The sequence below is a fragment of the Taeniopygia guttata genome, chromosome 2 (assembly GCF_048771995.1).
Source record: "Taeniopygia guttata chromosome 2, bTaeGut7.mat, whole genome shotgun sequence".
Lineage (NCBI taxonomy): Eukaryota > Metazoa > Chordata > Aves > Passeriformes > Estrildidae > Taeniopygia > Taeniopygia guttata.
The window spans coordinates 137,407,256-137,425,395 of record NC_133026.1 but is presented as its reverse complement, the minus strand read 5'-3'; the positions used below and the strand labels follow the sequence as shown (position 1 = coordinate 137,425,395).

General features: G+C 39.2%; 1 protein-coding gene across 2 annotated transcripts in view; it reads left to right on the top strand.

Moving 5' to 3' along the window:
• Window positions 1–496: 496 nt before the first annotated feature.
• EIF3H (eukaryotic translation initiation factor 3 subunit H) overlaps window positions 497–18,140 on the top strand; it is an 85,016-nt gene continuing 67,372 nt past the window's right edge. The window contains exon 1 of one of the 2 annotated variants that reach the window (XM_072924018.1): window positions 497–610. In XM_072924018.1, coding sequence (XP_072780119.1) covers window positions 512–610 — 99 coding nt within the window. In that variant the 5' untranslated portion in view covers window positions 497–511. 2 annotated transcript variants of the gene reach the window in all.

The window sequence follows — 18,140 nt, the reverse complement described above, 5'->3', positions numbered from 1 at the left end:
AGTGTTACCAAATTTCTAAGGCCTGAACCAACAAACACAAAAAGATCCAGCAACAAAGCCAAGAACCACCTTCAGTAGATGCTCTTCCACTTCAGACCTGCACTGATTGTCTGTATTAGGATGGCTCTGATCTTTGCCAAGTCATTTCACCCCGTCCCTTTATTTTATTTCCCATTAAGCAAACGCAGGGAGTCCTGGCAGCAAGTATATAAGGCAACAAGTATTTTTAATTTCTAATGCCTGGACATCACTTAGCCCTTGTTAGCTGCTATCTAATTCACAGGTTAAGTCTCCTTTCTTGTTGATTAGGCCTGAAGATATACCAAGAGCAAATGTCAAAGAACATCCTTTCTTAATTTTCATCTCCCAGGTAAATAGCGCCAGGGTGACAGGAGCAGAGGGCACGGCCACAAGCTGTACCAGGGGAGGTTTAGCTTGGACATCAGGAAGAATTTCTTCACAGAAAGGACGTTTAAACACCGGAATGGGCTGCCCAGGGAGTGCAGTCGGCATGGATGGAAGTGCTGAAGAGACGCCTGGACGCGGCACTGCAGGTGACACGGGGCGTTTGGGCACAGCTTGGACTCCACCATCTTGGCGGTTTTACAAGGTAATGACTCTGTGCGGAGGGCAGGCAGCAGGCAGGCTCTCCCGGCTGTCCCTGCCGGATGAGATGGCCCGAGGCCAATGCCAAGGCCCAGGCCAAGACCCGGGTCCGGGCCCAGGCTCTGCGGCAGCCCCGGGCCGGCGGGGCCGAGCCCTGAGCCGGCACCGCCGCCAGGCCGGGCCCCGTGCCGCGTTCCCGCGTTCCCGCCCGGGCCCGTTTGGCCGCGCACCGCCGCTGCCGCGCGGGCGCTTCCGGCGGGCGCGTTTCCTTTTCCGGCCGCAGGCAGCCATGGCGTCGCGCAAGGAAGGCTCGGGCGCTGCCGGCGGCGGCTTCGGCTCCGCCAAGGGCAAAGGCAAGGCCGCCGCCGCGGGAGACTCGGCCGTCAAGCAAGTGCAGATCGACGGGCTGGTGAGCAGGGGGGCTGGGGCTTTCGCGGGCGAGGCGGCCGCTGGAGCCGCCGGCGGGGCCCGCCGTGGGGCGGTGCCGCGGGAGCCTCGTGTCTGCCGGGACCGGCGCCTCTCGCGGGCGAGAACGGCTTCCTATCCCTGGGGCCGGGCCCCCGCCCTCGTCCGTGTGAGGGGAGCGGCTCGCGCCCCGTGTAAGCAAAGGCCGGGCCGGGGCAGAGCGATTTCTCTTTAAATGTCCCATTTCACCTTCCAGCTCCGCCGCCCCTGTGCCCGGAGTTGCTCTTTGCTGCTCTCCTACTCACAGTCATATCGTATTCCCAGAAAATGCCGCAGGTGTAAGAGCTGAGAGCACTGTGGGTTTTTCCCTCACCCTTTGTGCTTTTTGCCTTCTCTGTCAGGGCTGCCAGGACTCCCTGCGTTTGCTTAATGGGAAATAAAATAAAGTGACGGGGTGAAATGACTTGGCAAAGATCAGAGCCATCCTAATACAGACAATCAGTGCAGGTCTGAAGTGGAAGAGCATCTACTGAAGGTGGTTCTTGGCTTTGCTGCTGGATCTTTTTGTGTTTGTTGGTTCAGGCCTTAGAAATTTGGTAACACTATTAATGACACAAGGAGAAAAAGTTCCTTAGGGATAGAAACATTGTTTTTTACCTCATTAGCTTTGCCAAGTGTCAGTAGAACATTGTACAGCTGGAGTGTGAAGGAGAGAGTTGGTACCCTGGTTATGAGAAAGAAAATCATAGTTTTGAGACAAGCTTTGAAGCCTGCTTGGCATTATTAGTGGTAGTCCTCAGCTCTTATCCTGGAGATATACAGTGTAGTAAATATTTGGGAAGATGAAAAATAATTATTTGTGTGTAGTAGGTCTTGTGAAAGAGGGAATCTGAATTCCATTTTTTCTGCCCTGCTCTGTCCAGCTATCTGTGTGCCCGTGGCTTTGGTGCATGGAGCATTTTCAAAGAGTGGTGAGAACTGACTGGTTGTGAAATGCTCCTAAAAACCCAGCAGTGGATAGCAGACTGCTCCTGCTGCAGGCTGGTGCCATACACTTAAATAAAAGCTGGACAATTTGATTTATGTTGCTCCTGATTGTTCTCTATCAGGCATATAATCTGCTTTGTGAGCTGCTGTTGTTTCAGATCAACTGTGAGTGGCTCTGATGCTCTGCTTCTGACAGTCCAGCAAGTGCTTAGGATTTTTTTGTTTGTTTGTTTCATGCTTTTTTTTCCTTCTCCTTGTATTTTTTTCTGGTGCAGCACAGTGGTGCCTCTCACACGGCGTCACTACAGAGGGAGGGGATTTACTGAAAACTATGAAAGCTTTCGACTTTCCACCCCCTGAAGATGTCTCCTAGACAAAGTGTTCTCAGGACATTGACATTGGTTCATAAACTTCTCTGACATCTGTGATGGACAGAAATATTGGCATGAATTTGCTTGCTTTGCAAACAAAGTTTATTCCAAGTCCTTCAAATGTCTTACTGAAATTCTTCTGAAGGGTTTCTGATACCTCACTGGTTTAAATGTCTTATCTGCCCTCAAAAATTAACAGGACTCCCTCAGTCATCTTGATGATGACCAGGGTGATTACATGCCAAGAATTCTGAATTCTGATGGGCATCAGGGGAGTTGGTGATCTCTCTCTTCAGTGGTGTCTCTTCTCTTGGCAGTGTCACAATTAATCCTTCAAATGGGGCTGCTTTGAAAGCAAAGGCACGTCTAGGTAGGCTGCTTTGGAGTCTGTGAGGGCAAAATAGAAGATGCATCAGTCATCTCTGTATGTGAGAAGGTGAAAGTATGTTTAGAAAGCTTGGTGTTTCAGAGGAATAATAAATTAAAAAAAAAAAAACAGTATCTGTCATGAAAATAAGAAGTTCTAAATGTTAGGATGTTACCTTAATATGTAACAATGCAGCAATGTCTGCTTCTCGGACCTCTTTTTAAAATCTGGTACAGATGAAACATCCTGGAGTTAACTTCTTTCTTATTTTAATCTTTTCAATTTCTTAATAAATAAACTTAGATTGCAAATAGATTCCAGTGTAGATGGCCTGGTCTTTGTAAAAAATTAGAAAATGCAGAATGAAAAATAACCCTCCAGAAGCACGTTATAAAATGTGTTTTTTCTTTCAGGTGAGATGTAAGAATTCACATATTTGTTTTTGGCCATCCTGACAAAAAGATCAGATCAAGTGCCATATATTGCATCCTGTTGTCCTTCCTGTTGTAGAAATTTGGATAGTTACTCCATCATGTTTTCTCCAGTCAAGGAGCCCAAAGAGAGCTTGTGTTTACAGTGGTGCACAGGCCTGGGAGAGAGTGACTGGTGGGAAAGAACCCGGGGGTGCTGGTTTACAGCAACCAGACATGAGCCAGTGTGTGTCCAGGTGTCCAAAAACACCAATGGCCTCCTGGCCTGGATCAGGAGTGCTGTGGCCAGGGGAATGATTGTCTCCCTGTATTCAGCACTGGTGAAGCTGCACCTCAAATCCCATGTTCAGTTTTGGGCTCTTTGCTGCAAGGAAGTCACTGAGGGCCTGGAGCATGTCTGGGAAGGGTCTGGAGCACAAGTCTGAGAGGAACAGCTGAGGGAACTGGGGGTGTTCAGCCTGGGGAAAAGGCGGCTCAGGGGAGACCTCACCACTCGTTCTACAGCTCCCTGGAAGGAGGCTGTAGCCAGGTGGGGTTGGTATCTTCTCCAAGGTAACAAGTGATAGGACAAGAGGAAATCGCCTCAGGTTGGTATTGGGGAGGTTTAAATTGGATACTAGGAAAAATTTCTTTACTGAAAAGAGTGGTTAAATATTGTAACAGGTAGCCCAGGTTGGTGGAATCACCATTCCTCAAAAGTGTTTGAAAAAACATGTAGATGTGGCATTTAAATAGGTGGTTTCATGGTGAATACTATGCTGAGGTTGGATTGATCGTGGGACTCAATGATCTCAGAGATTTTTTCCAACCTCAACAATTCTCTGATTCTATGATTATCACAAGCTGTCAAAAATAATTGTACAGAAATGCCATAAATTGCTTGCCTCTTTTTATTTTTTGCAAGAGGTGTTGATGGACTCAGGTTTGTTCTATTCTAGAGATTCTTCCATGGTAACCAAATATTTTGTAATTCAGCTGCTAAAATTAATCATATTTGGTTCACTGATATTATAGTATTTTCTTTCAGCAAGGTGCAATAAATTTCAAACTATAAGCTGATGTATTTTAGAACATAAGAAATAATTATTACTTTGAATGATTTTTAGGTTAATGGAAGATTTTAGATTTCCATCAAGTCTTGGAGAGTTCTCTAAAATGCTTCCCTAGTGAAACTTCTAACCATACTACACTGTTTAAAATTGCTCTTATGGAGAGCTTCTTGGCATATTTATGCATTTCTCATTATTTTAGTAGTGATATCAGGCAACACAGAAAACTGTCAAGGCAGAAGTGAACTGGTGGATTATTCAAAGGCATAAAATCTGCTAGGTTAAATAAGTAGCATTTTTACATGATGAGCATCAAAGTCTGTGTCATTCAGAAATTGCACTAATATCCAAAACCAGATACTCCATGTGGTGGATTGTAGGTTGTGTCAGACCACTAATATGTGGCTGATGGATATATGGAAACTTTCTTCTGGAAAATAGCAGCTGTGGGATGGGAGATGGGGAACTCTTAGCAAGGTGAGTGTGCTGCCAGGCCAGATAAGTGATATTATTAATCCCATTTGCCTTCAGGGTAGTTAAAAGGCACTATGTTTTTACTGGGAAGGTGTTTCATTCTCTGAAGTCTTCTGCATGAGGTTATTCTAGGAAGGAAAGTAGAAGTAACTAAAGTAATTAACTGAATTCTTAAGCTCCAAAATTATTTCGTCTTTTTAAATCTTACACTTGCATTTATTTACACATTCAAAAAATTATGAATGGTTGTGAAGAACAGTGTTAGCTGACTGAAAAACGTTTGCTTATACATGGCTCTTGCAGAGTAACATAACTAGATCCATAGCTCATGCCATAACATTAATTGATTTTATAATTTCTTTAATGGGAATATGGTTTCCTTTTTTACTCAACCACTGCATATGATTTATTTTTACACATATGTCCATTGCACAAAATTTTTACATATTGTAGGAAGTAGCAAAAGTTATGTAGTTTTTTCAAAATACCTATAGGTTTCTGTTCTTATATGTTCGTAACTGCTGATGTGCAAAAGCCTTAATGCTAGTAACAAATTGCCACTACACCTTAAGATATCTGTAAGTTTGTTTATAGTAAATACAAACATACATTGGCCGAAACATAAATATGTCAAGAAGATGGTTAAAAGTTGTAGACCTTGTCTGCATTTGTGCACCATCATCACCAGTGGGGCTATAGTGCCACATTCTCTTGTGTCAGATACAACTGATTTAATCAAAGATTGTTACTTCAAGCTTCATTACATCATCCCTGATTTGGTGATGGTGTAGTGTGCTTAGTGCTTTGTATTCTTATCTGTGCTAAGTATACATAGAGGATTTATTTATTTATTGATTTACAAAAACAGATAAGACTATATGGGCCTACATTTTTAAAAATCATTACTGAATTATTTTTCAGTAGCTGCTCTATTCATAATTGCGATATTTAAGTTGCTTGTGCCTTTTTTTTTTAATTACCATCAATTTTTGCCATAAAGGGGTTGGTACATTGGATTGTATCCTCAGCTCTTCAAAGGGAGGAGCCCTTCAGGATATGTTTGATCACAGTAAATTAAATAAGGTACCATGGTTACTGAATATCAATTTCTAGCACTTTTCTTGCAAATGTTTGTGTAAGGACTTTTTTAAATGACAAGTTTTGATACTATTGAAAGAAAGGAGGTAAAGCCTATATTGAACTGACTGAAATCTCTGACATTCCTTAAGTTGTGAATATTGTGCTTTTCCTAGCATTTCTTGTGTTTCTTTTTTTCCTTCTTTACCCGTTCTGAAGACTTTGCAAGAATGCACAGTGGTGGGTTCTGCCTGCTGTTATTTGTAGAGTTGCTTGATGTTACAGAGCTGTAGAGTAGTATTTTAGGATATAACATCCTTTAGGTAGTATTGTATTTTATGTGTCTTCCAAAGGATTTAAAATGGAATTTTAAGTTGAAGTTTAATCTTGTTGACTTTTCCCTGACCTGTTTCCCTAAGGAGTTGGAGCACATTATGCTGGCTCTGAGAGTTGATGTGTGAATTGAATACTGGCTTGATGTATTCATGGATATCTTGAACCATGAAGAAGACAGAAGAGCTTTGTTTTATATTCTGTTAATCTTCATGTGTTAACAATGAGTTACATGAATCTAACCCAGTAGGGAACTTCTGACATATAATCTGTGCTTAAATTCAGAAGAGAAAGCATTAATGTGTGCTGGTAAGTTGAAAGGGCAAGAGCCTCCTTGCAATATAACAATTTTCAGGCTTAGTGAAATTTCTTGAACTGCAGTAAAGTACCTATATCATGATGTTCTGAGAATGCAAATTTCAGTGTGTTTTGTCAGTGGATAGGAGTGGATATGTGCTAACAGAGCACAAACTTTAAATGATTTGTAAGAGTGCAGTGGTGCACTCAGCATCTCCTAAGTGTCATGGTAAGTGTACCCTGGTGAGGCATTTAGAACTGGAACATCTGGTATCGCTTCATGCCATCAAACTAGTGTGCTGACAAAAGGAGTTACTCTAAATGTGGAGGTAGCTTAAATGTGTTGAGCAGTGTTACACTTCAAGCCTTCAAGGGGAAAGTCTTACTTCAAAACAGGCTTTTCTTTCTTTTGCTGCATGCAAAGAGGAATAATGTGTTGCCCTCTACACTGCTGTCGCTAGCAGTTAAAATCCTCTGATTTTTGGCCCTCTTATGTGCGCACTGAACTGGTCTCTGGCATGGTGATTGTGAATTCATAGCTACTGTAAAAACAGTAGATTGTTCTTTTGTGATTCCTATTTGGCTGTGTTGATACTGAGGACAAGAGTATTTCCACCTGGTATCTTTCAAATAAATTCCTACCTTTTAGTGATTAAAATGTAACGATTATTATCTGCTGCATTTTAGATGTAACCTTTTGTCCTGATTGGTGTTAGCTTTGACTCAATGCATTGGGAGCTGAGCAGTGATGACTTTGTTGCTGGGGCAGTGCATTATGTCTGCTTGCACACTGAAATGTTCTCCTTTAGCTTTCAGTTTATTGTAAGAGAATTACAGCTTTGCAGCTGACATTCAGTGTGGTGTAGGTGAGGGAAGTGTATACAGAACTGCAGGCCCCAGGGAGAAACCCAGCAGCTACAGCTACTTAAAGGTCCTTGGTGATGTGTATGAAATGAACAACTCCTAGACCCTATTCACCTTTTAAATAAATCTTACAGACTGTATGAAAGGCCTTGTAGGAAGAGGAGCAAACTTTTTTTTTACTCCCAATCTTTGAAAAAGGATCATGTATCTTCAGCTTATTGTTGCTATAGTATTTTATCATTAATCTTTCTCTGCCAGAGATTTTTTTTTTATATGTTTATTTTGGATGTTGTTTTTCCATACAAGCTCAAAATACCTTCTCAGTGATGGTAGAGTTTTGAGCATACTTTTCTTTCATACAATTTTTAATCTTCCAGCAGCATTAAGATTGCAGAGATGTGATATTGGCTTTACCAACAGTGTGTAACAGTTTAATTACGTTACCCCATAACAAAATCATATCAGCTTAGTGGAAAGTAAGTTAATTGTTGATGTACCAAGTGGAAAAAATTTAGGCTTATATAATAAATATTCTTGTTAGTATTTTGTGTGATTATTCAGTAATCTAAAACTAAGACAATAGAGCTTAACTTTGATAATGTCTTTTTTAATGTGCATACACAAAGTTACTTCAGCATAAGTGTGAGAATATTTTTGAATGACTTGTATATGGATATTTATTTTAGATAAGCATTCTCTTAATTTCTTTTGGCTTTATCAGATTTTAAAGTTAATAGACAGGCTTATTTACTCACTGGAGTTTGAAGATATGCCTGAATTTTGCTTTGTGCATGCAATAACAGGCTAATTCTCTTTTGTAAATATTTGGGTTTTTTTCAAGAAAGAGTGTTGGGGTGTTGCTTTGAGCATGTAAGTCTCGTTGGTCTTTGCCTTTGTTCTGCTCACATGTTGTATCCTGCTTTGCAGTGTGTTTGCTGCACATCCTTCCTGTTCCTTGGAGCCCATATCTGTACAAGAAGCAATGTGCATACCGCTTCCTGTTTAGCAAGTTCTTTGGTGTTTAGGAACTTGGAGGTGTAAATTGCTTACCGATATTTGGGTACTTTTTCATGCATACCTGAGAAAAGTATGGAGTTTGACAAACTCATCAGTGTAGGGCTGAGTTTTGAGCACTTAGGTCTTGGGGTTTTTTACTATTACCTTGTTATCAATGCAAAAAAATTAGCTGTTTTAAAGCTTTTTAAACTTTAGATGAGACGTAGGATATTTACTGCAGCTGTCATCACTCCTTGAAAGCAATTTGAAAGAAGTACTGCCTTTGCATTGGCATTCTCAGTGATAAAATGAGATGGTTGTTTTTAATCTCTTTGTCACAGTAGCTGTTATTAGAAATGGAGCTCTGCTGGAAGTGATTTTCATGTGGCAGTGTTCAGATGATGATGAAAGGCAAATCTGTGTTCGAAAGATGGGAAAGCTGAAGTAATAACTGATGTTCATGGTTTGGGCTTTTTTTTTTCTCAGTTTTATACTTTTAAGTCAGCAGGAAAACTGAGACTCCATGCAGGCTTGGTTCTCTGGATTGCACTAGCTGTTACTAGGAGGATCTGTCTCTGTTGCAGTCCCTTAGCACATAACCAAGTGTTTGCCAGAAAGGCTGAGTGTTTCAATGTGGAAAAAAAATCACTGTGCAAAAAGTTATAAATTACTAAAATTATATGGAAGTCATTCTGGTAGGGATTTTACTGGTTACTTGGAAGCATCTGTTGAATGCATATGGAAGTCATGCTTTAAAGACACACCCTTAAATAACATATTCCAGTTTTGTTGTGCAGGGTATGTTTTTTGGAAAAGATCAGTGGTCTCAGATGAATCAGATGAACCCCCACTCCCTCATCTCCATCTAGGTCTGTCTTTGCTACTTTTTGAAGGTCAAATAGATAGGGTAACTGTCTTGCAGTTTTTCTTCAGCTTCAAAATAGTACTAGTGTGGCACAATCTGATTAAAGAATAGGCTGTTAAAATTGCTACTGCTGGTTTTAGCTGTCATCTTTAAAACTTTTTATAGGAAGCTGCTAGAAGTTGATGCTGAAGAAAACTTTATACTTGCAACACACTCCTCTTGCACCACGAATTTTGAGCTCTGGTGATTCACTAATACATAGAACATGTATCTGCTGTATGTTGAAGGATAAATGTAAAGTTCTGGTGTTTCGAGCAGAAAATGTTGAAACTGTGCCTGTCTCTACCACTTCTATATCATTTCCATATGTTGTGCTCTGAAGGAGTATAGTCCTCAGCTTTCATTCTTGAAATTATGGCTAGATATTGAATTCATTAAAAATAATAAATATTAATTATATTGGCAATTTGCAAAAACTGCCTGAAAGACTGAATGTTTTCAGAAGTTTTTTTTTCACTGAGATTTGGGAAATAGAAGAAATAATATACTAAGTAGTCCCAGGGAAATGCTCCATCCTGCTTGCAACCAGCAGAATTTTGGATGTTAATCTCATCACATCCCTGTCCCTGCCTCCTGACAGTGTGCTAATAGTGCCTACTGCCCTGCCCTTGCACGGTGAGGTCCTGGGGCTCTCTTACGGAGGTGTCCTATGAGGAAGTGAGTCTGCACTGCCCGTGGCCTTGACGGTTTCCATGGGAATGTGCATGAGTCCACGTACTGTGAAATGTGTTATGAAACCTTGTATTGCCCAGAACTACATTTTACCAGCATGTGAGCACAGCAATGGGGAGTTTCAATGGGCATATGTAATGGTGCATTTTTACTTACATTGAGGCAATATTAAAGTGTGCTAATGGCTTGTGATTAACCCTGGAGATAGCAGTTAACCTGAATTACTGTAAAAGTCAAGTGTAGTGGGACAAAAATGAAGAAGAGATTGGTCTGTTTGGTAACAGGCACCTTGATTAACATACAGTATTTTTCTGTTTTAATAGCCTTTGCTTTTCTCCACTATTTAATTAGTTTTTCCTTTGATGTACTGCAGTTTGTGTTTAACTGCTTCCTTTTGCAAGAACAAGCAGCTCACTTGGACGTGAGTAAATAAATGACTTAAACAGGTATTTCATGGTACCTACAAGACATTAGCTGATGAATGTAAATTCCTGGCAGTGTCAAGGAAAACCACAGCCTATGAAAACCCAACATGCCTCTAGTCAAAACCCAGTATTCTTCTCTTCTAATGTTGAACTTGTACAGAAACAGGCTTGCTGTCTGTACTGTTTCAGTTCTTCAGTCTGAACTTCACCTACCTGTGGAGTCTTGTCTCAGTTTGTCTATTCCATTTTATATTTTGAATATTAACCAATTTTAGGTCTGGAGATTGAGAAATAGTCTCTTTCATGTTCTGTGTCTGGTTTTACATGAAATGAGTGATTTTTGTAATTTGAAGTAGCTTTTTTTTATAGGTTATGATTTTTTTTTTTTAAATCTTTGTGACTTTGAAAGTGTCCCAGTAATAGAATGAGGGAGCAGCTAACCCATGTTTGCAGCAGCTAAGCTTGCTTCCAGTCAGTGAATAGCCTGTGTGTCAGTCACTTGGCAGTGTCTGTAGGAATCTGGGCTTGCACTGTGGGAACAATCACCTTGACTGGAAGTGTGGGCTATTGGAAGGTGCATCCAGGCTGTGTCCCTGTAGGGAGACCCCCTTCATGTTAGAATGGTTTTCCCTCTGGCTATTAGGGACATTCTAGAGCACTCGAGTCACATCAAGTTGGAAGTTAATTCTTCTTAAAAACAGAAATAAAGCAACTGCAAGAGCAGGTACTTTAAAGTGTTTTCTGTGGGATATTTCAGTGGTGGTTGAAGCTTTGTACTTTGTGTTGAGCATGCTGCTGAGCTGCACATAATCTATGCAAGAGTGTTCAGAAAGTGAAATATGAACAGAATGTCTACTTTTTCTAGACTAAGCTTCAGGGTAGGCAAGTTACAGCTTTTTCAGCCACTCCAAAAAGTGCATATACGCAGTTAATGTTTAGGAAGAGCTGATAAAATGCTTTTGGCCAGTGACTAAAAATTGTGCTTTGAGTCAGCCACTTACTGAGATAAAGTGACAAGGGCTGTTATATGTGGCTTATTGCTGTATATGGATATTATCACATTCTTTGTCCTGTTGGGAAAAAACCCTAACCAAATGCTGAAGGAAAGTGAGATAGCTATAAGTAAGAGGTAGTCTGGCAAACCGTCTTGATTCCTGTAGTTACTGGGGGAAATGGTTCCTAAACCAAGCAGAAGTGACAGAAAAGACTTGTTATATCAATAATCTGTTATGATTTGGGTAGTTTTCTTTAGCCTCATGCACATACTGTAGAGCAGAAGGGTTACTGATGTTCCCTCTTGCAGTTAAGTCATCTGAAGGCTTGAGGTTTACAAACTAAGCAAGTGTTACAGTACTAAGTGATGTAGTAAGACACCCAGGGAACAAAAAGCTTTGGATGCTTCTCATGTGCTTCTTAATACTCAAAAATATTAATATAGTACAGAAGCATGTAGCATCATCCCCCCATAGTTCAAGATGGACAATTTTCCGGTCAATTTGACATGGATTTACAGAATGGTTTGGTGCTGAGGACCTACATGAGACAAAATTGACAACACTCCTATAATTTATAATTTCATTGTGAAAATATATGTAGTGTTCTCTGCTTGATGCCGGCTTCAGATCAATACACATTGTTCATTGTTGGTGAATTTAAGCTCAGCTCCAAGAAAGCTCTGCTCATGTCAAAAGGATATTTTGATATTTACACCCAATTGAGATGGTATGAAATTACATGCATCGTTCTGTTATGCTTCCTATATAAATATTGTTTTAAGCCCAATTTTTTTTTCAGATTCAGAAATAAGATTTTAACATCTGGTGTTGAATTAGCTGTTGAGTGACATAAAATCTAAGCTTGCTATTCCAAAAACTGTGTTTACAAAGACTTAATAAATGATGCTGTTTTGCCTCTAGCAAGTCAAGATAAAGGTAAATTATTGCAGGGTGTTTGAGGTCTTCTGTCCAAAAGATGACTGCTGTACTTACTAGATAGAACAGTGTTATTTCTGAAGTTGCTGTTCAGAACAACATTTTTCTGAAGTTACCTTGCTTTTAAGTCTATTTAGTCTTGGCCTTAGGATTTTCAACACAATAGTTAGATTAAGTAGCTTTAGATTACTTTTCAGGGAATTAATTTTTTTTTTGGCCCCCAAACATATTTAGAACTGAAGATATCTGCCAGAATAATTACTTTAGGATATTAAAGGTCTTAATGGAAAATTATTTTTAAAACTTTTTCCTTTTACTTCTTCTGAGATAAAATTGGTCTAATAGCTTTAAGAACTTTTATTCTAAAGTTAAGTATGAAGAAGAAAAGAAAAAATGTCTAGACATCCATCATGTCAGGAATGGTTAAAAATGCAGTCTGTTCAATAAGAGAATCTAGAAAAATTCAAAGATCTCTGCAAATAAGCTGGAATATGCATTTAAATGAATTCCATGTTTATCAGTAGAAATTGTCGTATTTCTTGAGATTAGTATAACATGTAAAATTCAATTTCACCTCTAATCTTTAGTCTCATGGAATTGTTTGGGTTGGAAGGGACCTTAAGAATCATCTGTTTCTGCCCCCCTGTCATGGGCAGGGTAGCCTTTCACAAGACCAGGTTGCTCAGAGCTCCATCCAGCCTGGCCTTGAACACCTTCAGGGATGGGGCATCCACAGCTCCACTGGGCAACCTGTGCCAGTGCCTCACTTCCCTCACAGTTAAGGATTTTTTCCTAATATCTGATCTAGAACCACTCTCAGCTTGGAGCCATTCCCCCTTGTCCTGTCACTACATGTTCTTGTAAATCCTCTCCATTATTCTTGTAGGCTCCCTGCAGGTGCTGGAAGGCCACACTCAGGTCACCCCAAGGCCTTTTTTTTCCAGGCTGAGTAAGCCCAAATCTCTCAGCCTTTCCTCAGAGGAGAGGTAATCCGCCGGCCTGTGTTGGTACCAGGGGTTGCTCTGACCCAGGTGCAGCACCTTGCCCTTGCTCTTAGAAAATCTCATGCAGTTCCTGTGGCCTAGGTCCCTCAGGATGGCATTCTGTCCTTCAGGACTTTCACCCACAGAACTTAGCTTGGTGTGAAACTCATGCCATGACTTTATGTGATGGCAAGTCTTGTGCCACGAAGGTTGATATCCAACAGTTATGAGACCGGGGTATCAACCTGTTGATTTTGTACTTACTTCTGACATGTTATCTGTCACAGTGCTTTCTAGAACCCATTTCTGTGGACTACACTGATTAAGGTGGAATTTTCTATGTGTTTCTATAAACATCTGTCTCCTTAATCATCTGGAAGAATGTGTCATGTATCAGACATATGTTCTCTTAATGTTAATCGTTGCAGTAATATCTTTAATTTACTTCAGAGTTCCTTTTCTCCTGGCAGGAAAGTTGAGAGTCTCTGTAACTGTCTTATCAAATGGTGCTGTAGCCAGGAGACAAATCAGCTCAAGGCAAGTTTTTTTGGTCAGCTTCCAGAACTTGACTTTTGTAAGTGTAGGATAAGCACTTATCTGTAGTCTGTAAAAACCTCATCTGGAATTATTAAAATGTTAACATTTCCATGCTTACTTGAGGATTTCAGAGCTGTTTAATTAAATTTCATTTTTCCACAGCTAATTCCGTTCAGCTCACCACCATTTGTAGATTTGCTTTTGATATAGAGTTACCTGGGGAAGGAGACATGGCCCCTAAATTAGAGTGAAATGTGGTATGTCTTCATGTGGGTATTAATTGCTAAACAGTTCAACTCTTTATCCAGAGCTGGCATATTTGCATTTTATGTGTATCAAGAAGATGTTGATTCTAGGCAACTTTGAGGTTAACATGATTGCCTGAGTCATTGTTAGTAATGACTTAACATTGTGATCTGTCCATTTACAAAGCTGCATTATCAGTTCTCTCTTGAATTTGGTTTATGCTAGGAGTTCAAGTAAATTGCTCATGCTGAAACACTCAGAAGTTCATGATTTGAGTTGTAAGGGTTTGTATGGAGAAAGCTACATATGTAATATGGATGTATTCAAATTGTATCACAGATTATTAGCGGTCATAGCTTTCAAGACCCTTTTGCCAAGCTAACTATTGATCACTGTTGCAGTAGTGTTAAGTACTGAGAGGATGTGAGTGTTGTGGCACCTTCCACATGAATGCTGAAACCAGCTACATAACAGAGTTATTTGGACTCTCTCCCCATCCTCTTCCCCAGATGCTGGCAGTTGATGCTAATGGTTGTGACCACAAAGCTTTCTTGGGTGGCAAAAAATGTTAAGCATTTAAAAAGATATAAATACTTAATTTAAGACTGTAGATCAGTTTGCTACATCATGTATTCATTGGGCTAACATAAGCTCTGTAGTTTGATTTCACATATGTAAGACATGGCACAGGTACTGGAAATCTGGTTTCAATGTGGTGACATTCAGCTCTCTGGAACACTGCCATAAATGAATCCTCAGTGCTTTGATTTGCTGTTGTTTCTCTTTAGATAAATGCAGAAATGTGCATCTTGATATATTCATGTCCCTACAGTGGGATCTTCACAGAAGCTTCTCCCCAAAGGCTCATGATACTTCAGCTGTGGGTTCATGTTACATGTATTTTTGTAGTGAGGTACAAACTTTTGAAATTAACAACTATGATGTCGGGATATAGCCCAATTTAAAATTTGGCAGTATGCAGTTAAAATGTGTATCTTTGATGTTCTTAATAGTTTCAGAATGGCTTTTGGATTTTTAATTTTTTTTTTTTTTTAGTTTGACTTTATTCTTAATGTTTGAGCTGTGCTTTGGAGATTAGAAACACTGCAGAATTGCAGTTTTTTTTTTTTTTTTTTTAATTGAGGACTAATGGTCATTAAAATCTGACAATTGGCTACTCCAAGTGATTAAATTACTTTGGTGTTTTGAATGCTAAATATAAAAGACTGGGGGAGTCTTGAGTTTTATTTAGGAATTATTTGTATATCCTTTTTTAAAGAGTCACTATGTACCTGAATATTTCTTACATGCTGATTTATTAAATTGTGCTGCATATGATTATTGACTTGTGTTCAGGGCATTTGAGTTTAGAAATCTGAGGGCTTTTTTGTTCTTTGATATGTTTTCTCCTTAAACATATAACCTTTCCTGGCTGGCCAGCTGTGTTACTTTAGTAACAGCAGCAGTTGAAATGGTTTGGTTCAGGTACTGTTAATTTTGTGTAGCTATGGCATAGCAATGAAGGATCTACAGGTCATAGCTTGTACAAAGGAGCAATATCTCCTATTAGGGGAATAATTGGATGGGAGTTATAAATGGTGTTTGGAAGGTGAATCAGCATTGACTGAAAGATGCTTATACTGGTGTTCATTTAGATTTCTTTAGGATTTTTTTAAAGTGCTATTTGGAAAAATGACTATTTTTCAATGTGCTGTGTTACTTGCATTACTTATATTTTACTACGTTTATTTTCAGACCAATATAACTACTCTGGTTCTGTTCTGATGCTTCACAAACATAACATCTTTTAGGAAATATCTAGGTACAAGTTAGTGCTCAATTTTCTTGGGTATATGTGGTTTATTCAGTATGAAGTATTGGTATGTACATTCAGTCAGAAATGTCATAGTGTTGGTGTTTGCATAGTGGTCAACTCTTCCTGCTGTATCTAGGCTAGCAAACAAATGGAAATGACATTTTTAGTGTTGTGGTTGATGTTATTACTAGATAAATAGTTCTGCTTTACACCTGCAGGTCTGTTTTTAGTACTGAAACACAAGTTTCAGAGCACATTTCCTGCTTGGTCATATGGTAGTGTTTTGGTGGCAGGTTTTTCAATCTGCCGTGAAAAGTCTGCTGTACAAAAGACTGGTGTCTTATGTGCTAAATAAAACTGTCCAGAACCAAGAACAAAATGAAAACAAAAATCCTCTGTCATTGGATGTATCTTTTTATAAGCGATTTCAGTAGCTAATGTATTTTCCAGTGCAGTCATAAACACAAACTTCTGCAGTGTCCTAATGGTTGTGAAATTTGGAGTACTGAGTTCATGAACTTCTCTGCTCCCTTTCTCAGACTCTGTTGGAAAACAAGGTTGCAGGTAGGCTTAAATCCCTGGGGTCTGTATCTCCCTGGGTAATGTCAGCTCTGGTCTTCAGTCTGGAGATTGAAAAGTGCAGTCTTGTGTAATAACTTCATTGTGTATTGGGGTATTTGGTTAACATTTAAGAACCTTAAACTCCTAGTTTTCTTTCTCTGAAAAATCGTTGATACTCTGTGACAGCCCATGCTTGTTTCATTTGTGATTTCTTTCTGTGGGCAATTATCACAAACACTGCAGCAAATTGGCATTGTATCACAAATGCTCCTGGAATGAAATCAAACAAGCAAATAACACTCACATTTACAGGGACAGTCAGTGTGCATACAGAGCTCAAGAGAAAATGAGAAAAATACTGGAAAAGGCGAAGCTTATGAGACTGTAAAGGTGCTGAGAATAGTTGTATAGTAGACAACTGAGTACACTCTGTGCTGTATTCTGGCGGGGTAGTTATGGATGTTGTGACTGTGAAAGACAGAGCTTATGGCAAATATAGGATAAACCTTAGCTTTACACTCAATGCAAGTTGAGTATTATTTATGTACTGACTCTGTGATACATTCATCTGCTATGTCCAGGTGATCTCAAACTGGTGGTTGGTGTACTGCTTCCATCACTATTAAATACTGCTTCACTGCCCACTGATTGTAATTTCCTGTTTACCCATGAAATAAGATGTATATAACCAAAGTATCTCTTTGTGTCTCTGCTCTTCAGACCTGTTTTAAAAAGGTGTGGCTGCAAAGGATTTGAGTGACAGATGTAAATGAATGTTGTTTTCTATTTATGATTGAGAAGCTTCAGTACAAGTATATCTAGATTAAAGAGGAAGCACAAATGAGTGATACTGTAAATAAACAAGGAATCAGTGGATGTTAGTCCAGTTTGATACTGAAATCCAACTTACTTGAAAATGGGTATTTCTTTTCAGTTTTACCCTCTCTGCCCTGCCTCCAAGTATGAAGCTTGTTTTCCCATTTTAGCTCAAGAAGGCAAATAATTATTTGTAAATAATTTCTATTCTAGTCTTCTTTTTCTTTCATTTAATCTGTATTGTAGTGTTTTAATATATTAATGTTGTTTTACAAAAAGTGACATCTGCTAATCAACAAAGGAGAAAGCTAGGGACAAATATATATTCCTGATGTATAAGTATGAGCTTAACTTCCTTTCTTTCCCCCCATTTCTGTTCATTAAAAGCCAGTACTTGTACAAAGACTGTTCTAAGGGCGATTGAGCTGAAATATACTAAACTAGTCTGTTTGCCAGCAGATATTCAAATAGTATTGCTTTAATGAAAACATAATCATCAGGCATTTTCTGTTGAATTTTGAGTGGATGGATTAGGGTTTAGTAAAATAAACCTCTCTTACACTGGACAAAGCCTAAGTTCTTTCAAGTCAATGTTTGTAGTTAGTGTCTTACCTTATTGTAGTTCTTGTCAAGTATAAAATGTTATTCAAATATGAAGTGTTGCTAGCAAACGACTGACTATTTTGAGTGTTTTTGTTCATACTGTTCCAATTTATAGTATCATCTCATGAGAATTATTCATTGTAGAGTTCAGATTTAAGGAAGTGGAAATTACGTTGTTAAAAATATTATGAGTAATTTGTGCATTTTTTTTTCTTTAATCATTGATTTTCCTTAAATACCCTATGACATGCCATTCACATTATATAACTTGAACTATCATCTGAAGTAAAACTGCAGTGAGATGTACTTTAGAAGATTAATGTAATTGAAATTTGATGGGCTCTGCTCCTTTTAAAAAATTCCTACTG